A 25,917-nucleotide genomic window follows, 5' to 3' on the forward strand; every position below is an offset into this window, starting at 1 on the left:
AATCACAGTGAGTAATTGAGGGTGCCATCTCAACTCCTATGGATGAAGGTAATGCTATGTGACACTAATGCATCTGCTTTTTCAGACAATAACCCTCCAAAGAATTCATTCATTTTGTATGTTTATACTTTTCATTGAAAATATATAAATATTCTAATTTATTTCTCTTGGATAACATCAAGGAATGTATATATTTTCATTTAGAAACAAGTTTAGATTCATTTTGAATAACAATCAATGAGGTCAAAGCAGTATATCCAAATGGAGATATTTTAGTTATGCAGAATTATTTTTAAGTAGACTTTTCCACGTGATAAGTTATTCCTGATATATACAAATCCTTTCTTTTCTTTTTTTAAGGTATTACATTATTCAATATGTTTTTCTTGTAACATTTTGATAAGAGGTTAGAAAGTGCTCAATGTTCCTATTTCTGGGAATTTCATAATGAAGTAAAAGAGCAGGACAGGCTGACAAAAATAATCTTTTTTTTTTTAGATATGGAATATTGACATCTAACGGTAACCTAATGTTACCTAATGTTAGCTATTCTGATAACAGCCCAGGTAGCTGGAGAGGGATAAGGAGGAGGACTAAAGAGTTATTCATGGAGATGTTGACTTTTCAGTTATACATTAGAACGCCTAAGTTTTGTGTCACCTGCCAATTGTCTTTTGAAACTAAAACAAGCACCAAGTCATTTTTAAATGTATTAACATAATCTTATATTAGTAGGGGCCATGGAAGATTGCTTTCTTCCTCCACCTGTTCCTGACAGGAAGAGTGTGCACTAAGGTGGGTCTTGCCAGTTTTGCCTTTGACACATGAGGTTATGCTACTGTAAAGTGCTCCACGCAATGCTCTGCATTGAAACCACTCAGAAACTGAAGCCAGTGCAGAAAGCTGCAGCCCTGTGTAAGTGGATTTTCATGTTGGCACTCTATTAAGATATTTATTGTGAATAGTAAATTATGTAGGTGCTCCCAGAACATTGGGCAGGCACTTATTTATGAATCTCAATGAATAAATAACTACTGGAACATCTAGTAACTGTTTATACATCTGCACATACGTTTAATCTATGCCACTGCAACACTGAGCCTTGGGAAGTGTCCTGTGTACAGATTTGAATGTATCCAAGGGAATGCATTTTGCATGGTAAAGATTAAGAAAGACACCAGAGGAGCTACTGTGTAATATAAACAGACAGAGCAAAAGGGCTACATGGTAGTCCAGGGGGAGAGAGAGAGAGAATTTTGGATTGTGTTTAACTCTATTGGTGCCATGGCAGGTGGCTCGAGGTGAGGAAGCTTGAGGGTTTACATAGCTTACTTCAGGTTTACTGCAGTGTGCAACCATGGTTATGATATTATACTAGCTTTTGTTAATAAAAGTACAGTTCACAGGATCATAGAGGTAGCCTATCTAGGAATATATACTTTACATACATATGCAAATGGAATTAAAGTAGAGAGATGGAAAAAAACTGGGGAGGGGGAGGAATTAGGATGTGTATTGTGTCTTTATATCAACCATCTTTTCCAGAAGATAGAAATTAAAAATTCATTAAAAGGGTGTGCTATAAATTGCATTCTGTTTCTGTGCTGGCCTCTATTTCACAAGCTACATTTAAAGGTTTTCCTGCTGAGAAATACTCATGCAGAGGGCATGTTAATGAAATATGTTTTTGATTTCTTGCTCTCGTGTGTAGCTGATACCCTTGCTGATCTTTATCAAAGTATGATAGGAAACTGGCAAGTGGGCTGCCAAAAGGGAGATGAAAGAGCACTACAGAGACTGCCGAGTATGGTAGCTGCAATCTAATCCCAGCCACAATTATATTGTTGTTTTATTTATTATTTGTTATGCGCTGAGGTGTGCCTTGCACTTTGCAAGACAAAACAGAAGATACTATCTGTACCCTGAATGCATTTTGCTATGAAGCACACACACTGCAGCTGTGCCTTTTGGAAAAGCAGAAAGAGGCTGTCTCTTGCTTCTGTGTAGCATAAGCACTTCAGAATCAAGGAGAAATCTCCAGAATTTCAGTGATGTTACCTGGAAGAGAGATGGCTTACTTTATAGGGCTGGGTGAAAATTTTCTCTCAGTACTGTTTGACAGAAAACTGGATTTTCAATTAAACAATTTTTTCCAAACAGTGTCTGCTTTTCGTGGAAAATTTTGACTTGTTGTAGCAGGGGCTATGGGTGAGTGTGCTTCCTCCTGTGTTCTGGAAATTAATTTCTTGAGACTACCTCAGCTCTGGCACTGCATTTTTTCTTCCTCTTCTTCACTAGCTGTAATTCCTGGAGCCATAATAAGGGCCCTGCCAAATTCACAGTCCATTTTGGCAGGGCTGCCCAGAGGATTGAGGGGGCCTGAATTAATTTCTGTTTGAACTAGAGCATATCTTTTAGAAAAACAGCCAATCTTGATTTTAAAACGTCCAGTGATGGAAAATCCACCACAACCCTTGGTAAATTGTCCCAGTGGCTAATTACCCTTGCTGTTAAAAATGTGCTCCTTATTTCTAGTCTGAAATAATATTCTAGGTAAATTCTTTTGGAGCAAAATTAATCTGAATTGCAATAAAATGACAAAATAAGTAACCTAAAAGTGAGATAAACTTACTTACATTGTAACCTTTTCAGTTCAGAGGTGTCTTTTTGTTGTTTGTACAGTACCTTGCACAATGAAACTCTAATTCATGGCCTGCCACTGCAATACAAATAAATAAGGTCACTTATGGCAGTGACTTATTAATGGTTTTTGAGTGATAAAATAAAATCATGACCCACATAGGCTATGATTAATGTGCCTTTGAAACCCATTAACATTAAATATCACATGAACAGCAAAATGGTCCCTACTGAGAAAACACTTCAGTAGGTAAGTAAGTAAGTAGACCCAGGCAGAGAAGGAAGCATCAGATGCAGCCAAAGATGCACTTGTAGCATGACCCTCAGAGCAAACCTAAAGTGTGTTTTTGGGCACAGCGTTGGCTGAAAGAGGCTTGGAATTGTGAGTAAAGAAACTGCCCCCTGCTTGAGTCTTACTGTGTTTAGGGAAGCATGGCTTTGTACATTCTTTGTAAATAAACAGGATTGCAGCAAAGAAATACCTGAATCCATCATCATTTTTTTTTTATCCCTGTGGAAACAACCCACAAGACTCCAAAATATTGGCTAACTGCTTGGGTCAAAAAGGAGTAACAAGGCATTAAGGTAAGTGAAAAATTTGAAAGGAAACTCAGTGAAACCTTGAAAAAAGCCTTCATGAGTTTTGTAAAGCTCATTTTTAAGTGATGGCTAAACCTCTCGCTTAGAGGCAGACTGACTGATGGTACGTATTTATATTAAAGCCTCAGATGAGACTATTGCTATGCTTCCCCAGTCCTGCTGTTACATGCTAATATTTGGGATTGTTCAAAGAAAGGCTCTGTTAAATAGATGCATTAAGTTAAGCACTGAACAGCTAGCATGATATTGTTAAATTATCTATCTTTATAAATATATTATTATATATTATGTCTTTTAAGATAGACATGTGGATTTAAAGTTTTGTTGTTATTAAGAGTCATCAGATTACATTCTAGGGAATCACAGCCAAACAGCTTGTATTTTGCATATCCGGATAAGCATTAGCTGAATCCTGAGGTTTAGTGGGAAGAAATGAACGAGTGGCAACTTACTTATCTTCCCAGGTTCCAGTTGTGATATTTGAACCACCACTTTCTCTCAGAGGGAGATATCTTTAACTTACACCTGTGGCTCCATAGCAGATTTGCTGGTGGAGGGTGTATACTGAATGTGCTGAGTCATTGCATCCCAAGGAGCCCTGACCAGGACCTCTTCTTGGCAAGTACTACCCCTCCTCCCTTTTTTTTTAATTGCAATGGGGGGGGAAATACACCCAAAAGCCTTTCTTGAGTCAGTTTTACCTTGCTCCATCCACCTCCTTCATCAAAATGGTTTCAGTGATAGTAAAACCTGACATAAAGGTAACACTTTCTTGTTCCTATTTGGGAAGATGAGCCTCTTACCATTATTAATGTTGCTTGTTTGTCTCTTTCATAAAAAGGCCCTGGGGGGGTTTCACCTTCCTCTGCAGCATGGGGCACGGGTCACTTGCTGGAGTCTTTAAACCACAAATTAAGCACATCAATAGCTCAGACATAGGTCAGGGGTTTGTTACAGAAGTGGGTGGGTGAGATTCTGTGGCCTACATTGTGCAGGAGGTCAGACTAGAGATCATAATGGTCCCTTCTTACCTTAAAGTCTATGAGTCTAAAATAAGAGTGGTTGTTAATCTGACAGATTGTGTGCAGCCAACAGTGTACTTTGGAGACACCACTGTGTTCATTCCACTCTTTAAAAAATATTTGAAGGCTAATTCATAAGGTCCAATTTGGCCCTCAGTTACACCAGTGTAAATCCAAAGAAGCCAATAGTTTAGGTTCTGACCTGGTATAAATCAGCTTAGTTTCACTGGTTTCAGTGGAGCTACAACAAGTTACAAGAGCTGAAGATTTGGCCCATGAAAATGGGTTAATTTTGGTGTTAATGAGAGCAGAAGTTGGCGGTCAGACATGGTGTGAACAGAGGCCATAGAGATGTCATCACATACAGTGGCCCTGCTAAAGGACATCTGTCCTGACTTGCAATGTTCTAGTCCACTCCTGGATCCCTTCTGTGCAGACTGATAGTCATGTAGTGATTTTGTGGCATATGAAAGGGGATGAGAATGAGATCTCCAAACTTATTTATAATGTAACTTAGTACTTCGATGGCTTTTCTATATTTGCAGACCTTAATGTGCTATAAAGAGGTAAGTAAACATTATCCGTTTTACAGATGGGATAACTGATAATCATGGTCTTTTGACTACCAGCTCCATGCTTAATGCACTACATCCTAGCTGCCTAATGTGCACTGGGGACTTAGGATCTGGTCCTACTCCCGTTGAAATCAATGACAAAACTCCTATTGACTTCAGTAGGACAGGATCAAGCCCATAGTGAACATGTAAAATCAGGTTTCTAGAAAGGAATGTGGTTGCTCTGCTCCACTATTTATATGAATTTTGCCAGGCTACTGCTAGATAACCACTCTGAAATTGAGACTGCTGTACTGTATGCCTTCTTGTTCTAGTCTTCTGGATCTTATCTAATTCTACTTATGCTTAAATTTTCTTTCCTGTATCTCAGTTTTTATTGATTGTTGCTTGATTGGTCAAGTCATAGTTTGGCTCTCAGAAAATGTTTGTTGATATAATAGGATACTGACCTTTTCTATGTGTTAAATGTAGCTTGTCTGGCCTTTTTGATATTCACAAGAATTTAATATTGTTATACTGAGAGGCACTAGTGACTGCATCAGTCACAGACGCTCTGAGATTGGCTATGAACATACATTTCAATTAACATAACTGTCTGGATAAGTTAATCACAAGCCCCTCACTTATGATAAAAGGGGTTGTGAACCGACCCAAGAGTTTTGGACTGAATGAGTGGAGGGTGGGTTTTGCTGAGGGGTGGGCTGTGAGGGCACAGAACAAGGGAGACTCAGGACCAGAGTGAGAGAGCCAAGCTGCAGCCTGTACACGTGGTGTGACCCAGGAGAAGCCTAGAGAGAAGTGTGAGTCAGGAGTGCAAACTGATCAAAGCTTGGGGCCATAAGCTAAGAAACTGCACTTTTTGGTTTTGGTCCCTCCTGCATTCAGAGGAACAGGACCTTATACATTCCTTACAAATAAACAAGGTTGCATCAAGGAAAACACGAGACTCCATTGTCCAGTTTCTACTCCTACCTGGAATGTCACCAGAGCCCTGAATTTTGGCTAGCTGCTTGGGTCAAAAAGGGTAACAATATTCTTACCTAGTACAGTTCTATTTTTCCAATTGCTCAGTGAACACGCAACATGGACTAGTACATTATGTGTTGCTCTGTAATGTCTCTGCTATGGAGCAATACTTAGAATATCAGGGTTGGAAGGGACCTCAGGAGGTCATCTAGTCTAACCCACTGCTCAAAGCAAGACCACTCCCCAGACAGATTTTTCCTCCAGATCCCTAAATGGCCCCCAGCAATTGAATTTATAACCCTGGGTTTAGCAGGCCAATGCTCAAACCACTGAGCTATCCCCCCCATGCTGTAGTGGAGCTGGGGTGGGGCAGGGCAGGGGCCACAAATGAATGAGCCACTGATTAAAACCATGACATCTACAGCCCATGCACTTCAGCAGCAGCCATGTAGCTCTGAATGCCTTGGGGACTTGGGGTGGAGCAGAAAGGATTCCATCCTCCCCAGTTCTGTGGTTCTGGCCTATAGAAAACCTGTATACCTAGACTTTGAACAGAGGAAATTTGAACAGAAGAGCTGTTGTGGAGTAAGCTATTCTGAATTGCCGTTCGGAATAGCTCTCAGTGTGTCCCATGTAGATATTCTATTCCTGAATACAAATTACTTTTTCCCAGAATAATTTGTGTGCTCTCACAGTGCACTAATTATTCTGGGAAAAGTTACTTTTATTCTGAAATGGAGTGCCCACTCAGGGAGGTATAGCTTATTTTGCAATAGCTGTTTGGGTCAATTTGCCCTTGTAGACAAGCCAAGGATTACAGGAATTTTTGCCTTACATTAATATTCTTATTTCAGTAAGAACTTATTTCCCTCACACTTCTCAAGCAATGTTTTTTTGCATAGAACCTTGCTCTATGGCTTTGATTATATGTCAAGTGCCGTTGCTCCTTTTTTAAAGTGGAAATTTGTACTAAGTGCTGTAGTTTATGAATAAAAATTATTTCACTGTCTCCAAAACAACTGATGTAAACTCTGATTGTAACTTTTTGAAGAGCAGAAGAAAGTAATAGAATACACATGTATTAACGCTGATGTGGCAAATTTTATAACCAGATAACGTGTAGTTTTGTAAGGAATAAAACACACATTTTTCATAACCTTGAAGATGCCAGAAGGTTTTTAGAAGCAAATTTATCACCATATCATGCAGCAACCAGTACAGAAGAGGACAGCCTATTAGGTGATAAAGCAAAAAAAGAACTCCATTATATGAGATGTCTAAAATCTTTGCTATAGATTTGACATAGCGGGGAATCTGATTGGAATTTCTGATTGACCTTTTTTTCTTATTTAAGCTTTAAAACTCTAAGTATAAAAAGAACATTTGATTAAATTCATGGAAAGTTGCAAACTCTCTATTTCATATTCGACATCAGTGAATAAAATTATTGATGGATATTATGTAATTTGTTGGTGTATATCAAGAAACTCATGCATGTTTTCTCTACTTATATACCTGATTCATTGAATAAATTAATTTTCTTTATTTAATAAGGCAATGAAGAGAAAAATAGAGGACTGAATACAAATAGACAAAAGGAGCTATACTATTTGCAGAGTAATATTTATATTTTCTAGTTTTTGAACAGCAGTGATTGATGTAATTATGTAAAATTGATATAAAAATGTGATAGAAGACTACAGTGAAACAAGAGAGCATGCTAACTGATTCAAAATAACTTCTCCAAAATAGAAGCATGATGAATAATGTGTCCAAAACATAAGCATGGAATACCTTAGAGGTTACTGAAATCAATTTGCAAATAAAGAACAACTCATCCATCTTTTTGCTTTAGTAAGAAGAAACAGAATGTACACTCTACCTTTATTAGATGCTATAGAGCAGTTTTAGAAGTAACAAACTTTAAGAAAAGTTTTGTGTCTCAAATCAATTCTAAATTACCAGCACTACAATCTGCACTGTAAAGTTTATGCTTTGGGAGGTTGTATTAGCAATAATTTTTCACTGGGCTTTTGTATGTATGGCATTTTGGTTGTTTATAACTATTGCAGTAATTAACTTTTATTTACTTTGATTAAAACATAAACTGGAGACAATGACTTCGACTAAGATAACACCTAAGTTATTAAGTATCCTTGAAATTCCTATTCCATACAAACATCTGTTGATAATATATTTCAAATCTCAGTAATTGTAGGTTGTAGCTGAGATACTTCAGGCAGCTCTAAGCTGTTTTTCATAAAACATATTTTTCTTATTGGTGATGCCAAGGTTTCATGGATAATGGGGATGCTATGACTCAGCTGAGTATAGATGGAGAGGGATAGCTTAGTGGTTTGAGTACTGGCCTGTTTAAACCCAAGGTTGTTAGCTCCATCCTTGAGGGGCCCACTTAGGGATCTGGGGCAAAATTAGTACTTGGTTCAGCTACTGAAGGCAGGGGGCTGGACTCAATGATCTTTTAGTTCTATGAGATAGGTATATCTCCCTATATTTTTGGGGGGGGAGGGATAGCTCAGTGGTTTACCCATTGGCCTGCTAAACCCAGGGTTGTGAGTTCAATCCTTGACAGGGCTATTTCAGGATCTGGGGCAAAAATCTGTCTGAGGATGGGTCCTGCTTTGAGCAGAGAGTTGGACTAGATGATCTCCTGAGGTCCCTTCCAATCCTGATATTCTATGATTCTATAACAAACAAGAGATGGGGGTAAGCTGTTAAGCTTGAAGTTGTTCAGATTCAAGGGTTTGGATCTGAAGATGGCAGGTTGCTGTAAAGTTTGGATGCCAAGCTGAATCCAGTTCCAACATCTCCAAAGTTTGGGGTTGGTAAAAATCTGAGTTTAGCCCACTTTTTTAAAAAATACAGTACTCTAACAAGTGAGAAGGTGACACATTGTGCTACCAGCCCATTCTAAAAAAAACCCAACCCCACAATAATAACATAGAACCCATGATGATACTTTGCCTTGCTTTAGCATATTTACAGCCATAGATCTTTAGTGCTGTGAAAAGGTTGGGGAGCATTTTCATACCATTTTACAACTGAGGCACAGAGTGAATGACTTACCTAAGATTACATCACAATTCAGAGGTACAGTCCCTAATAGAATAACTCTGTTCAGTTCACAAGACAGCAACAAGGGGTAGGGTTACCATATGTCCCATTTTGGCCAGGACAGTCCCTTTTTTAAGCCCTGTCCCAGTCAGCCCAACTTTTTTGGCAAAAGTGGGCATTTGTCCCATTTGTTCTTGCCAACCGGATCAGTTGGCAAGAGGAAATGGGACAACTGTTCACTTTTATCAAAAAGGTGGGGTGCGGTGCAGAGGAATGCTGTGGAGTGGGGGGGTTGGCATGGTTTGAGCGACAGCCTCAAGTAGAGGGCTGGCAGGGCTTGGGTGGGCAGCTGGAGCCAGCCCTGTGGGGGCTGGGGGAGACACAGCTGCAGGTGGCTGGTGGGAGGGCTTGGGCCAGCCCCGCGTGGTGTCCTGTTTTCCCTTTGGGAAATATGGTCACCCTAAAAGGGGTCTCTTGTAACCACACTTAAAAGTGAGACAGGTGAAGTGAGACACAATAAAACTAGGTGGGAAATGGCTTTCCCCTCCCACAAACATGTAAAAAATTCTGTTCCACAACAGGATGAAACTGATGTGCTTTTTTGGATGGAAGAGGGAGAGAGGGGGTTGGATGAAAGTGTCCCCATCAAAATAGCCAATTGCCTGCTGGTGAGGGTACTCACCTGGGCAGTAGAAGAGTTAGGTTCAAGCTGAATCAGGTCTTCCCTATCCCAGGTTACTGCCCTCAGCACCAGACTATTCTGGGGTAGGAGTCACTCTCTGGTTTGATTTGTGTTTTTTTTTAACCAGAAATTCCATCCTGGACATGAGAAACCTTCTTGTTTGAAACTGATCCTTTCCTGAGGGGAAAAAATCTGTTTCAATCACCACTTTTTGATTTAAAAAGAAGGTGAAAAAAAATCTTTGTCAACAAATTCTTGACTCTTTCTAATCCTCAGCCTACTCCACACAGTGGTAAAGATAAAATAATGTTCTGCACTGAATAACAACGTTCAGAGGAGGTATATGTTTCCGCCAACCCACAAGACTATTTTTAGCCAGGGGTTGCATTGTGGGACCTGCCATCCCAAAAGTTCATCAGAGATATGGGAGTAAAGTGGCTCTACTAAAGTGAAGTGTGGCCTACACGATCTGAAAAATGCCCAAGACCAGGTGCCAGACCTTTCTATTGCAGTCCTGCACCTACACCTGCCCTTCAAGGGGTTTACACAGATATAATTTAGATTAGATTGGAACTGAGTAAACAACTCAGTCAATGATGCATAAGGAATAGAATTCAGCTCCCTCCCTCATAATTCATTTGTCTCTGCAGAACTAAAAGGCGTAAAAAGCAGTAAACATATTTTAATTACTAAAATAAGCATAAATGGTTCATTATTAGATGAACTTTTTTTCAGGGCTGATCAATGCTTTTTGAAATCCTAATGGAAAAGCAAATGACAAAGGATTCCTTTTAACAACCATGGATGTTCTAGTGGCAGCCTTTTCAGCTGTTCTTGTATCATAGCATCTTGTGTGACTCTGTGCTGCAATAGCATAAAACTGCATCACTGAAAGCACAGACTCATTTCATATGCAGATATAGACTAGGCAGGATGTATCATTACTGAAGTACAGGTTAGGGCCCTATGTCTCCAATCACCCTAGGTCCAATATCTCTTGGAATACTGTCCCACCTCATGGTGGTCTGCCTTTTGGTAGGTGTTGACTCAACCTTCCAGTTAGGTCACCAGTTAGCCTTCTACCTCTCTGGGATAACAGAGCTTTAAGGAAGATATTGGGTTCCCCACCCTCATGATTGTGGGGGACCTGTCATCCATCCATCAATCCTGTGGGTGTCTAATCCCAGCCGCAGAGTTTCCAAAGTCTGCTGCTTGCCAAAAGTGTGGATGGGGATGTGTGGAAACAAGGGTTTTCATGTACTTCATAACAAGGGTGCGTGACAGCGGAGTCTGGGCTCTCCCACTATGGTTTTGTAATATACAAAGCAATAAATGGCTACTGAGAATGATTAATAGCCAAAGCAAAGCTGAGACATTTTATTGATTGCAAAAGCCATTTGTTGCAAGTATATGAAAGCAATAGAGATTATTGCTATTATAAAACAAATGAGAAAATCAAAAATGAGAAAACAAGAAAAAGGCATCTTTTACTTCTCTTTGGAGGGTGGCAAAGTGCTTTGTACTCTTTCTTAGACTTTCCAGTGACATACACCTTGGAGGTGTAATTAGGTTCGATGACTCAGCAGACACAGCTTTAAATACTGATTAAGTGATGAGGGGCAGATACTGTTCAATAGTGAGACTTCAAGGTGAATTGCTGGTGTGGAATAGGAGTGATATGACTGGACAATGACTGTTTCATGTGCTAATACTGTTTAATTTTCCTGGCTGAAATTCTTTGCTTGTTGCATACTCCGTAATGATTAAGTGAGTGTATTTGCTAGGTCTATGTCTGCAGCTCAGATACACTTGGCAGAGCTGAGGAGGATTAGGGTATCAAGTTGGCTTTAGGCATCAATACCCCAATCCTATACCAGTCTGTCCCCTGGGTCAAGTTAATAGGCTTCTCTAACTGTGGCCCATGCTCAGATTATTGCAGCCAGGGATCACTAGGGCATGGAGATGCCTCTGCCATACTTTCTTACCCACCGTGTTTGCCCCAGGAAGGGATGATTTAGGCATCACTACAGTGGCTCTGTGACACCTGAAGTTCCCCTTATACCGGGGGAATCCTCCTGGTGGGCATCTTTGCATTGATAGAGCCACCTTGACGTTGCTCCCATCTTACAAAGGCTGCTCCAGCAGTCAGGAGTTAGGAGCATGTTCCTTGGTTGTTCCCCCTTTTTTCTTCAGCTGTCCTCCTACACAAGGGGGACATGTGTATAGGAGCCACTTCACTGACCCTATACCACTCAGATTCTCTCACCTCAGGGGAATCCCCAGGTAAGCTGGTGTAATAGCACTACAGGAACAACTCAACACAGAACTAATGGCCCAGTGAATTTGGTCATATATTTATAGATCTTAAAATGTGGCTAGCTTTACATGGGTGTGAAAGGGGGAGAAATGGTAAAAGGAGCCTTTCCCCTGGCCATGTGAAAATAGTGACTTCCTATGATTCTTTAATGCTTCTGTGAACTACATGGGAGGTATCTGTATTAAGTTTATGGCTGTTATATAGATGAATAGATCTCTGTGGGTTTGATTGTTATTGTGTTGCTGGCTAAGATTAGCTAAGGGTTAAATCAGTTAAATTAGTCTAGGTTAGCCATGTATCTGCAGGAACCAAAGTCAATGGCTATAGACAGCCCCAATGGCCAGTATACAAACAGAAAATGTATGTATGTGGAATCAGAAGTCTGGTTGATCCCATGGGCACTGGCGACAGGTCTGAGCTTGAAATCTCAGGGGCCTTTAGGCAGGAAATCTTAAAGAGCTTGAAAGTGGTTAAAAGCTGAGCATTTGTGACACAAGACACACAGTCAGCAAAAAGTAGCAGGCTGTAATGTCCCCAGGAGTACAAGGTAGGGACTACTGAGGTAAGTTGGGCATACCTAAGTTGTGAGAGGAATGCTAGCTTAATATACGTATAACTTTTTTCCTTTGCTATGCTCATTTGGATAAGTAGTATTTTGTTTTGATGGAGTTGTGTTGAGTCATTGCATTTACCTACTGGCTCTATAGCCTGGTGACTCTGCCTAAAAGTGAGGTGACTCTCAGGATTCCATTCCGAGAGAAGTGCAGATGTGGGCTTGTCACCTGAAGAAGGTGCCCCCAGAGAAGCTGCTTGAGGGGTCAAAAGCACACCTCACCCTAGAACCACGACAGCTTCCTTCAAATGCTAAACAATGAACTGTATTAGGCTCAAGAAAGCAGGGTTTGGTGGGATTCACATTAAATGGGGGCTAGGTGCTTGAATACATTTGTGAATCTCATCCATTGTGTCTACATTTATTTTGGCTTTTTCTTTCTATGTAGGCTCCTGCCTAGGACATTCCCCAGTCCTCATTTTCCCACCTGCCTGCTACAGACTTAAACAATATATCTTTTCTCCTTTTTTCCTTTATATAAAACAAACTTTAGCAAGAATTAATATTTAACACCACATTATAGGTCCAGATGAGTCCCTGGCTTCTACAGATCTGGGCAACTTCTAGCTTTAAGGAGGCTTTTATCCAGCTGACTCATTTGGATTATCAAATTCCTAAGGCATAGACTGATTCAGTAGGTTTTATGGGGTCTGGAATGGCTGTAGTTTTATCCAAGAGATAATTGCCATTGCCTAATTAATGACAAATATCTGAAACACAATGTCTCCTCTGTGCAGTTGATAACCTCCCCTGCCAGAAGGGAGAACTGCACATTTCCCTCCTGCTGCAAGGATAAGGGTTTAGTCTCTTCTCTGTATTTGCTTATTTTATTTATATGGTGTACACGGCTAAATTCTCTCCCTTGATTTTTTCCCTATGATGTGTCATTCTAGCAGCACAGTGGGGTCAGCACTGATCTCATCTCCTCACTGGAGGGGAGTCCCCAGTGGCATAGAGCATAGGCATATAACTGATGCATCCATTACCAAATTATCAGTGTGCCAATACAAAATGAAGTCTTGCATTCAGTTTATAAAAGACCCTGCTCTTCGCCTTTTGCAAGGCCAAATGATTTTGAGAGAGTGGGGAAGGGTTGACCCTCTTTTGCTTCTTTGTTGTTGACTAAAGGTCTCTGTAGAAAGGTGGTTTTTTTGTATCATTCCTTGACAATGATCAGGCTCATTCTAATCACCTCTGGAAAAGAGTCCCACAGTCTAGGATCTTTGCTGAGAATATTCTGACACCTGCTTCTGAGAATTTCACACTGGGCTCCAGCAACCATTGAGCTTTCACTGATAACAGTGGCATTGAGAGAAGACAGATGAAGAATCAATCTCTGAAATAGCCATGTACTTATGGGGCCTTAAAGATTAGAGCCAGGCATTGCATTGTAATCAGTAACAAATGGAGAGGCAATGGAATGTGGAGAACACCCATTTGGCATGATCTCAACATTTTTTCCTTACTCAAGAGATGAGCTGCTGCATATTGCACAAGCTGGAATTTCTCTACACCTTTTGGCTTTAGTTTCCGGTAGGGGGAGTTACATGAAGCACAGTAGCTAAGTCCTCACTGGAAAGAAATTAGCATAATATCCTGGGAAGCTGACGGTGGGAAACATCATATCTTGTCTCTGTTGATCGCAAGTTATGTGCTACCTGTGTCCTAGATGCCTGTCTTCATGTTTCACAGGGCATAGTTTTTTAGTCATCGTCTTAACGTACACACAACATGCCTCAGGTGGCACATGACCAAGATTCATCACCAACTTTGGTCCACTGGTTGGATCATTAGCTTCCCCAGCCCAGGCCAGGTTCTGGTGAGGAGTGCAATGTGAATGCTGATCCATGCCTCCCAGTTTGCTAATGAACCTATAGGCATCTGTGCTATTGGGGAGAAGGGGATTGGAAGAGGGTTGGGGGATTTATATCAATTGTTGAGGACACCAGCTAATTGCATAGTTCCACCAGACTATCCATTCATTGGTCTTGTAGCAGAAAGACATTCTAGCAGCTCACCAACTTTGTGAGCCTTGGGGATAAACCAATGTAGTTGGTTTCATTCTCACATGGCTGGGGGAAGCCTTTGGTTTACTAGTCTTTATGTGATTCTGCTCTAATTGTAGTGACACCATAAATCTCCATAGAAAGTATTTTAAGGAAATAGTTTAACGTGTGAGATATACAAGCGTTTTCAAAATAACTACTGTGCCTGCACATCAGTTACTTTTACTTTTTAAAATTGAGCTTTAAGATGCAGACAAATTACTGTGAGATGCTATTTTGACGGCAGGCCAGTTACTATCCTGTTAGCATATTTTACAATGTGAAATTGCAAAGGGTATCTTATTATACAAAAGCATGCTGTTTTAAAATAATCAGGTGCATCCTTTTTTCAATGCTCTCAAGTGAACAGTACTAAAATGGGTTATAAAGACAAAGAGATTTATATGTGATCTTATAAATATCCAATTACAAACTAATTGAGACAGGATGGTTTGGTGGCTAAAGCACTGGACTGCGATTCAAGATACAAGTTCAATTCCCATTTCAGTCACAGAATTCCTGTATGATCTTGCAAGTCACTTGATCTTATAGTGCTTCTCTTCCCTATCAGTAAAATGCAAAGAGTGACACTTCCCTGCCTCACCAGGCTGTTATGAAGATAAATCCATAAATACTGGGGAGGCATTCAGGTACTGTGGTGATGGAGGCCATATAAGAACCCAGGAAGATAGAAGTTATGGATCTCTTTAAAAAGCAAAAGATATTAACCAGACTTATGACAAACAGGATGGTCTAGTGAACTTACAGTGGGAGAGAGAGCCCGGGACTCCTGAGTACCAAACTTGGCTCTGCGAAGGACTTGCTTTCTGGACTCAGGCAAATCATTTCTCCTCTCTAGGACTAATTCTCCACTGGAGTAAAGGGGACTGTACACTGTTTGAATTCCCATTGGTAGATTACTTGATCATCCTTACACAGACAGAAAGACTATTGTGCTGGCTCTGTGTATTTGCAACTGAGGCATCAGGCATTCTCCTTCCAACCACAGTCTTGTTTCAATGGGGCCTCTTCTGAGGCAGCACTGATGTCAAGGGGGATTTTGCCTTTGATTTCAGCGGTTACTTGATCAGGTCCATGCTGCTGTACTACTTGAGTGGTAGAGTCTTCAACACCTCGCCCCCCAGGCGGGGGCATGTTTCTGGAATAGTCTTCTTCATACTATGTGCGGAAGGTAATCATGAACAGAATTTTCCAATGCTTTTCAGAAAAGCCCAGTCCATCAAGACTAGCACAGCCTCAGTTCACCAACCCTTTCAGACCAACAAATAGATGGTTATACACAATTAGTAACAATAATGGGGTAGGTTTAAAAATTCTAGTGTCCTTCACTCTGAATTTGGTGGCAGAATGCTAATGTCCAGCAACACTATTTACCTTTTTCTATGATGCATTTTCATTGCTGCCATATAGGCAGTTCAGTCAGCTATTAGCAGAATGCTTTCCCTTGTCTTAAAGGCTATAATTGCTATAAAGGAGCAGTAATTTCATAGACAGAAACTGTATTAGAGCACATGGAATTAGAAAAAGCTCTGTTTAATAAAAGCAGTATGAATAGGGTATAAATAGTAGAAACACATGCAATGACTAGTTATTTACAGTGACCCCTCCCTCCCCCCTTGGACCCTGCAGTATCACCCAAACTAAATTGAAATGAGAACTTTCAGACAAACTGCCAGTAAACAAAGCTTTTAAAAACAGAATGCATCATCTAATGCTGTAACAATATATGTTTTATCTACTATGCTGATGCTCCTAAATTTTAATACAGTCAATTATAATTATGTAATCTATAAAGAATAATAACCAAACAGCTATAATGAAAAGAAAAAAAAAGTTAGTAATTTACATGAAATACATAACTAGTGACACAATGTGCCATAAAAGTAATATACTGGATTTCCCTCCTCCAGCTATTTGTGTTCAGATTATAACTTTGACAGTGTTCTGCAAGTCCAGGCGTTTGAAAGGATGAAGATGTGAGCCCCATGATGACTAAATCAAAAGGGCTTAATGAAGTAATGGTAATCAGAATGGCTTCTTTTTGAATTTGCAGATAATTAATAACATCCAAAGGCGGTGGGAGGGGGGGGTGAAAATCAGTTTCTCCATTTACTTATCACTACTTTAGTTCAAGGTCCTGGTGGTGGTGGTTGTTGTTGTTGGGTTTATTTGGGGTGGGGGTGGCGGGAGGAAGCATGGGGTTTCCTACACTATTTAATGAATGGTGCAATCACTAATGCCTAAAACACTGCAGAGGATTCCTGTGACAGAATGGCAGAGTATACAACACATAGGGCTGTATGGTTCTTCTTTTGATCCTACTTAGAGTTATTTTCCCCTGGGAAAAAATGATGTGCTCTAAACCCATTTAGCTAACTCAAGGTAAAATCCTCATTAAGAAAAGGCACTTTCTAGTTTTCACAGGAGTTAGCAGGTTGAGTTAAAGACTGTGGAGGAGCCAAGCTTACTCTTTAACCTGGACTATATGATGAGATAACTCACTCAAGTGAGTTCCCTGCCTTGTCTTCACTAGGATTTCACTTTTAGTGGTTAATTCATACTGAGAATGCACCTTTTTTCCTAGGGAAGACACACCCTAAGGGCTATATAACACACTTTCACAGGAGAAACAAAAAAAAAGTGCAACTAATAATGGTAACATGTGTTGCAGCATGTCACCAAACCAGTTTGTTGCAGATTGAAGTGTGTATGTCATTTTCTAAGACCAAAATCAAGATAATCTGCATCAGTGACATGCATCCAAGGAACATATGTCTTTAAGACTTTGGTCCAGGTCCTCAGCCTTGGAGCAGAGCAAAGGAGACTTAAAGTTACTTCAAGCAAGGAACGATGCGTGGGAGACCAAGACATAAAGCTGCATATCTGGGACTTTCTGTCACTCACTCCCCACATAGGACATAAAGCCCAGAAGCTGCAGGGTAGGGATAGTAGGTCCATCTTCCCAGTTCCCCATTCTCAGCTGCACATCTCTGTGTACCTATTGAGTTCTTGGGGGGTTGGGGGTGTGTGTGTGTAAGCCCACCAACATTTAATGCCCCCTCCCCCAGCCTAAGGGGAGGAGCCACTGAGCCCAGGGCTCAAATGAGGTTGGAGAACAACTAATGAAAAACAGACTTGAGTGAGGTCATAGGGTTAAAATCAGGGTGCTAAGGGGGGACACCAAGCAGAGAACCCTAAACAGCACCCACTGCTCCTCAAAGGCATCCAGGGAGCCAGTGGATGCATCCCAGAGGAACTCTGCCCAGATATGTAACCTGAGGGAGGAGCAGAAATAGGTCCCACAGTCACAGCGCACCTCCCCCTCCAGCATCCTGCTTCTGGTATGATGGATGGCTGCCTTGGCAAACATCAGGATGTGGTGAGTGTAGATCAGGAGGTGCAGGGAAAAGTGCAGCCAGAACCTAAGAAGAAGGTTCTGGAGAAGCCGGAAAAGGGGCTGCAACCTGGTGCACTCAATGTAAATGTGCACCAGAGTCCCCCTCACTCTGCAAAATGGGCGAGTGTTGGGGGAGGGAGGGTGAACCACTCCAGGTACATGCCTGTGCTCATGTGTCCATGAAGGAGCCACCAACTAAGATCCTTGGCAGACCATGGGACCAAGGTAGAATACAGACTGGCCCACCAGGGTGCAAAGTGTGTAGCTGAGGAGGCAGCCCACCATCTAAAGAGAACATTTAGAATTTTCCTGTGACAGGGTAGTTTGTTCTTTTAAGGGAAGTAGGGCCTCGGGGGCATCCCACTTCCTGTCCAATGGTGTGTCCCTTTTAAGATTTGGTAACCCAGCAGTCTAGAAAAATGAAGGGCAGATATTGGAAGATTGGAAGCAGTCCTGGGAGAATAGTTTGTGCTCTTCTAGCCATTACCTCTGTTTGGTGTAGATCTCGCTCTCTCTCTCTCTCCCTCCCTTCCCGCCCCTCGACTGGGATAGCTTCAGCCTGAACAGTTCTCTGCCTTCACTGTGTTATTCCCAGCAAAGGATGGGGTCCCTAAGCAAGCTTCTCTTCAGAACAGAGTAATTGCCCACCATTATAAGGTACAACACAGCACTTCCTATCCAAGCCTATTTTATTATTAAGGTAAAAGTGCTACAGAGAAAACATTAAAAACAATAGAATGCTAATGTATTTTAATAAGCTTACCAGAGATCAACCCATGGGCTCTGGCAGGTGCAGTCCTTCAAAACCACTCCTGGAGTTTCCTTGTGGTTTCAGATTCATCACTGCTTCAGCTCAGACCAAGAACACAATCTTATGGGGCCTCAGTAAGCCAAGTCCTTCCAACCCTTCCCTAAGGATGGGGGCCCTCCATGGACCAGAGGTCCTGTCCATTTGCTGGATCAGGAAGAAGGCAGGGAACTGTTCAGCCTGGTGATGCTCCGGTCAGAAGGGAGAGCGATGTAGGTCTCCACCCCAGAGAGATGGCAGACAGGGGAAGCCGGAGAGCGGGTGCCCTTGCTGTATCATAGAGGGACAGTATAGATACAATTGCCCTGAACTCTGACATGGGTCTTCAATGGATAGCTACTCTAAAAAGAGACTATCAATGACACCTTGACACTCAATTAGTTTGGAACAGAGTGAGCATATGGAATAAATATTTCCACTTCATGAGGTTGAATGCTTTCTCAGCAGCTAAAGATAATCCAGTAGTAACACTATGTCATCCATTTGACATGTAAGTAATATTATGTGGGCAGTATCAGTACCAAATTGGTTCTTAATAAATCCAGCCCAGTGCTGGATCTGATGTCCCTCTGCAGGTTAGCAACAGGCACACTCCTACCACTAAGTAGGAGTGTGCCTCTTGCTTGCCAGGAGCATGTTTATCACCTTCTGCTGACCTGCCTTAACTCACATACCTTGAGAATACCATTTTCAGTTCAGATACATAATTCCTTAAACATTATCCAAACATACATTTCACAATTATCATGGTAAGTGGGTTATTGACTCTTGGTAGAGATCTTACCTGCTACCCTTTAGAGTATTATTATGCATATATCTGACCCAAGGGAGTCTTATAAAACTCTAAGCACCCAATCTGCCAGTTGGCATCAAGAGGTCCCTGGGTCACAAGTACCTGGACACCACAATCTGTAATGTATTTTAGCCTCATAACACATGTGAGGTTGGGCAGTCCTCTTATGCCCATTTTACAGACAGGTAATTGAGGCACAAAGAGGCTAAGTCAAACAGGAAGTCTGTAGCATGACAGGGATTTGAACCCTGCTGTCTCAACTTGTAGCCTAGTGTCCCAACCACTTTCTCTCAAGGCAGAGGCGTAGCGAGTGCCCTCCGTACCCTCCAACTGGAGGGGGCCCCGCAAGGAAGGGGGCTCTTAAAAGTAACAAAAAAAATGTAAGGTATAACTAGGTAAGTTAGTTATGGAATACATGTACACTGTAGGCCTATGTATACATAATATGAACCCTGTATATTGTATAAAATAAATACCGCATTCCAGTTTCTGCATTGTAAGGGGCCCCGGACATATGTTCGGAGGGGGCCACGTTCTTTGTTGCTACGGCCCTGTCTCAAGGTGAGGGGTCCCTGCTGGTAGATCAAATTGCAGCAAGGTGTGTGCATGTGGGGTGATGGGACAAAATTAAATTAAATTTAATTGAATGTCCAAGTCCAGTGAAAGCAAACAGAAAATGTTGTCAATGTTAAGGCCCTGATCCCGAAATCCATTCCCCGATTGCACAACCTTGCAGCCCCACTGAAGTCACTAGGGCTCCATGGTCCACTTCCATGAAGCTCATTGCAGGACTGGAGCGTTCGGTTTGATTGATAACATTCAGTTTCGATCATCAATATCAGGGGTGCAGGTTTTGGAAAGCCCTGGCAAAGGGCCAGTCTGCCAGTGCATGCCGCAGGCTTCGCTCTCTGAGCCCGGCAGATCAGACACAAACCAACCCTGGTGCATCAATCAGCCTGCGCGCTGACAACCGCCCCGAGCCACGCCGCTCTCCGGCGGTGCAGAGGGAGCATTGCGGCAGCGGCGCGGCTGGCGTGCGGGGAGGGGGGCTGCGCTGGCGGCAAGTTGCTGCCTGAAGTTTGCTCCGCGTTAGTTCGGAGCGGGGGGCTGGGAACCAGGGATGAAAGCGGATTAGCGGGGGGCGGGGGTGAGTCTCAGGGCAGGCACCTGGCTGCGCCGGGAGGGCGCTAGGGCTCAGGGACCCAGGCCGGAGCGAGCGGGCCGAGGCCCCTGCAGTGGTGGAGCTGGGCTGTGCGGGGAAGGAGGCGGTCGGGCGGAGCTGCAGTCCGGCCTGCGGCGCTCAGGCCAGGCGCGGCGGCCGTGCCCGTTACTATGCGATCGCTTCCTTAGCGAAGGGGCAGGGCGTGCCCCGGGCAGGGCTCCCAGCCGGGGGTGGGCGCGGGAAGCGAGCGGGCCGGGGCAGGAGGGCTCGAGGCGCTGCGGGGCTACGGCCAGGGGCCGCTCCGGAGGCACGAGCCGGCGGTGGGAATGAGCCGCAGAGGGCTGGGCTTGGAGCACGCAGCCAGGCTGCTGGGGTGAAGCCTTCGCCTGCCACTTCCTCCCCAGGCGGCATGGAGGCTGCGGACGCCGCGGTGGCTGGGTTTCCCGCGGAGGTGGGTTGCTATGACTTCGAGCCGCTGCCGACGCTGCTGGAGGATGAGGTGAGTGTGCCAAAGTGCAGCCGCCCCCACCCCTCCTTGGCAAGAGCACCCGCTCATCCCTGAAGAGCTCTGGCTCCTGTGGGCGAGACCGACCCTTCCCAGCTGCAGAGTGGCCCCGGCGCTGCAGTTGCTGGGGTAGCTTCTCTGGATGAACTTGTTTTGTGTCAGCAACTCAGCTGCTAGTTCTCTGGTCGCTGTGCTGCTGGCCTGTGCGTCCAGTTCCCGGCCTGCCCTTCCCGGCCTTGGCTTTGTTTACAGCGGTGCGCTGCGCTGCGCAAACTAGGGGAGAGTGGATAGGGTTGACTTAACGGGGAACTAACCCTGTGGTGAACGCGGACTGGCCAGTCAAAGGGGTATAAATCAACTTTCACAGGGACCCGATCATCTTAGTTCAGTTGTTGGGAAAGGGGCGGATTCTCCGACCATTCAAAAGCTGTGAGGGCAAATTGCTTTTACTCTTTAAAGCAGTAAGTTATAAAGGAAATGTTCTGAACGATCTTCTTCCTGCAAAACTGTAGCATGCAAACATCTCTGGGTAAGGATTTATGATTAGCAGCTATCAAAAGTCTTGGAAGTCTTATTATATGGGAACTGGAGAAATCTATTTAGGGGGCATACAAAGAGGCATTTTTCATGTCAATAAGATTCTCTTGCTTCCCTCTTCCTAATAATCCCAGAAACCTGTGTTCCTAATGGATTTACTCCCTCACACCCTACTTCTTGATACCCCATATTCATCAATATGATTTAACTGCTGTATCATAATTATTGTCATGTCTGTAGACTAATGTCACAAATGTTGGACTATGACTTTGTTGTAGCATTTAATAACAATAACTCTTAATCAGACAAAATCACATAAATCAAACAAATCCCCTTTGGTAATAAGCAAATCATTTTTTCTTCTGTAAAAGTTTCATTGCTGCCACGTAAAAGGCCGCTAAGACTATTTATACTGTTGTTTGTTTAAATTAGTCAGTAGTTGTGCTAAACAAACACGTAAAGATGGAGCTGACTCTAGTTCTGAGTTGTTTTGTCATAGATAGTTCTACTCTTGCATTATTGATGTCTTCCTTCATAACTCAAGGAATGATTTGGAGAGTGTTGCTTGCCTGGTTAGTTAGCATTTGGATAACATGGACCAGAAATATTTTAACTAGCAGTTAATAGTGATGGATACATTTCACATATTAGGTTCAGTTGTTAAATAGCACCTTCTCTTTCTTCTTACATCTCTGCCAGTTTCACGGGTAGACTCCATCAAGTAGTAACAGTGAAAAGGGAGTACCCATAGAGAAAGCTCCTAGCAATGTAAATAATTTGGAGGAGGGACTGGCTACAGTTCTTTTCACAAACTCAAGTAGGATCAGATAATCAATTTGTGGACATTGTCCGGTGACCTCTGTTTCCTGTAGCCTGTCACATGGTGGAGAAGATCTGGCACAATCATTTTTGCTCTCAAGAGAGTTGAGCGTGAATCAAAATCCTTTAGCAATGTGGAAACCAGTTGGGGATACCTTTTTATTCCTCAGACTGAACAAGATTATTGTCTGCTGCTGATGTATGAATCATGATTCAATAAGTTTTCCATGACTACCCTTTGGAAGATCTCCCAGATTGCTCTCAGGATATTAAGGGTGCTTACTGACACAATTATAGCATTCTTGGGAATATTCAAGAAGAGTGATTAAAAGTTGGAGACCCAAAAGTATGGGTGGTGGAGGGGAAAACAACCTCTTAATCTCTTAAAGCACCATAGAAGAGCTGGATATTTATTAAATGGAGCTTGACTGCCATTCCTGGCAAGCTCCTAAAAGTTCCCATTTGAATAGATACTCTATAGTCTTGTTTTGAGAAATGGCTTTTTTGCTGTCCAGTTTGTCTAGGAATATTTTATTAATTCTTCACTGCTCACTCTGTCAGATGCCTCTTTATATTTAAAATGCTATCTTTCTCATTTCAGTGTGTTTTATAGTATCGTTTACTGGTGGCAAACATCCAGGTTGGCCCTGGACCACAAAGCATGTGCAGAGTCTGCAGAATCTAAGCTTTCATTTATCTCCCTCAAAGGGTTTCTAACCTTATGATAAAGATCTTCCAAATAGGATCTGTGTGATAACACAAGCAATGAGTCTACAGGTGACCATAAGAAATGGCTCTAAGAGTCTGAGCTCTCCTTGACTCTTTCATTTCATTGAAATGTTAACTTGAAAGCCTGATGAGCCTTGAACTTGAAGGAAAGATTTTTCAAAAATGCCTAAGAGATCTAAGAACACAAATCCCACTAAAAGCAATGGGGACATGTGCTCCTAAATCCCTTAAACTTTTAGAAAATCTCTTCAAGATTTAGCATTAGCTATTTGATTCCTAGTATCAGAGGGGTAGTCGTGTTAGTCTGGATCTGTAAAAAGCGACAGAGTCCCGTGGCACCTTATAGACTAACAGACGTATTGGAGCATAAGCTTTCATGGGTGAATACCCACTTCGTCTGACGTCTGTAAGTCTATAAGGTGCCACAGGACTCTGTCACTTTTTATTTGATTCCTGATCCTTTTAAGAGAAGGGAACGTAGGGGTGGAAGAGGAGCCCAGTAACATGGAATTGGGAGTTGTTACAGAGAGGGAGATACTGAAGTAGGAAGTGGAAGAGACAGACTGGGAAGAAGAGAAAGGAGAATCAGAAGACCAAAATGGTGGTGCTTCTAATGTTGGGAATACTTTTCCCATTAAGTGATGCTGAATGCAATGATAAATAACAAATATTAACAAATTTGCTTTTACTCCATCCCAAAGAAAAACAAACAAAAATCAATTGTTAGATATTTGTAAAACACACATTCTATAACCCAAAACTCTTTGATTACTTTTTATAGCTAAACCCAGTTCTAAATATCTGGAATTTTGGAGGTCTGAGAAATGTCAACTACTTATTAGAGCTTTGAGAAAATTGCTGTTATGGTCTTTTCTTGACTAAATTGTAATCGGTATGTATCCAGCTTGAAATTTTGCCCGAATTGTTTCCATTTTTTTAGAGTTGCTTGGGAAAGGCAAATACGTTTCTTGTGTTTACTGCCCTTATCTTGGGGTCATTATGTTGTGTAGGATTGTTGGTTTTGATTGGACATATTCTTGGAGGTTTCATCACATGACACAATCTTTAATTAAAGACTAATCTTTAATTCCTGGAGATTCCAGGACAATCCTGGAGGATTGGCAACAGTAATTATTGTGTGATAATACAGCTACTAGGCATCTTTTTATCCAAGCAGCTTCCTAAAGCATACATAGAAGTAAGAAATTGAAAGAGCCTGTCAGATCTTCCAGTGCATCGTCCTTCCAATGTAAAGTTATTCTCTAGTCTAAACTAGACTGAACAAAGCAAATACTAACTTCTAAATGTCTCCAACACAGCTTTTGCCATGTTTCTTGGACTTCCCACATGAGCCTAATAAATATCACAGCTGTGAAGACAGCCTTTAGCTGTAAGTCATATGTTACCTTGACCACTGGGGAGCACTGGATAAACAAAAACCTGAGGCAACCATCAGGCACCTGGAGCTGTTTAGCTAAAATTTTGACTTATTTCCCCCCCCCCCCCCCGCCCCCCAAAACAGAGGCCATAAGGTGTGTTGCGCTACCTGAGGCTCACAAAGCAGTTACAAGCACTAAGTAAACCTTGCAACGACCCCTTTCAGGAGACAGGTGGGGGAAACTGAGGCAAAAAGAGCTTAAAGTGACTTCCCCAAAGTCACACTGAAAACTTGTGGCAGAGTCAGAAAATTAATCCAAATCCCTGTGCCTTTACCTCATGACTAGCCTTTCATTTTAGTGTGGTGCAGGAGTGTCTCGATTTAAATATATCACAAAAAAATACCTGTTTTCTGATGTTAGTGTAAGATCTTTGCACACGTTGACTGTTTCCCCTGAGGCACTCTTTGTGCTGAACGTTCTTTACATTAAATACTTGGGGGGTAGGAGTTGGAGGTTAAATTCTTTGTCCCAGGAAGTCTGAGAACTTGCTGGAATCACATCAGGTTGTGTCTTGTAGATGACATTTGACACAATTGGCTACAAGTAATGTCATCAAATGCAGAGTCATTTCTGAATTCATGTCTTGGCAGGAGAATGTGTCCCTTGCTGATATTCTGTCACTGCGGGATAGCTGTCTTACCGAGCAAGATATCTGGGCAATTTGCCTGGAGTGTAGCCATTCTATGAAGAGCATCTCCCATTCAGCAATCTTCCAGACACTTTGCATTACTCCTGACACTTTGGCTTTTAACACCAATGGCAATGTGTGCTTCATGGAACAGCTCAGTGGTAAGTATTTATGCTTCTAGGCAATTTGTTAAAAAGTATGCAAAGTCATGCTGAGAGCATGTAATAAAACATTATACTCTTCAAACTTTTATGTAGATTTAATTAGACTGCAAAGCAGAATTTCTTGATAAATGGATGAATTGCAGTCCATATGAAACTAAATTTGATTCAGGAGCACTGTACATTCACTAGTTATACTAGTACTGAATAAAGATTTCTGATTGAATTTAGTAAAATCTTGGATCCACTTGTTTTCACAGATTTTTTTTCCACATTAATCTATTGCACTTACATTTTAAACATAGTAAATTATGGACTTGTGCAGATATGTGTTTGCATGTCTGAAAGTATGGGCAAAGCATAATCATGGTGCTGCTTCTCTC

The 25,917-nt window shown here is 42.0% G+C and overlaps 1 protein-coding gene across 4 annotated transcripts in view; it reads left to right on the plus strand.

The window, feature by feature from the left end:
• Positions 1-20,455: 20,455 nt before the first annotated feature.
• The window catches only part of KNDC1 (kinase non-catalytic C-lobe domain containing 1), a 99,992-nt gene continuing 94,530 nt past the window's right edge, over positions 20,456-25,917 (plus strand). Inside the window, exons 1-3 of one of the 4 annotated variants that reach the window (XM_039481918.1) lie at positions 20,456-20,642; positions 21,121-21,215; positions 25,336-25,534. In XM_039481918.1, the coding sequence (XP_039337852.1) occupies positions 21,126-21,215; positions 25,336-25,534 (289 nt within the window). In that variant the 5' untranslated portion in view covers positions 20,456-20,642; positions 21,121-21,125. Of the gene's footprint in view, positions 20,643-21,120; positions 21,216-21,621; positions 21,751-24,087; positions 24,199-25,335; positions 25,535-25,917 lie in introns of those variants that run through there. The other 3 variants (XM_039481917.1, XM_039481920.1, XM_039481919.1) reach the window with 3 other exon arrangements.

Source organism: Mauremys reevesii, linkage group 7 (genome assembly GCF_016161935.1).
Source record: "Mauremys reevesii isolate NIE-2019 linkage group 7, ASM1616193v1, whole genome shotgun sequence".
NCBI classification, from domain to species: Eukaryota; Metazoa; Chordata; order Testudines; family Geoemydidae; genus Mauremys; species Mauremys reevesii.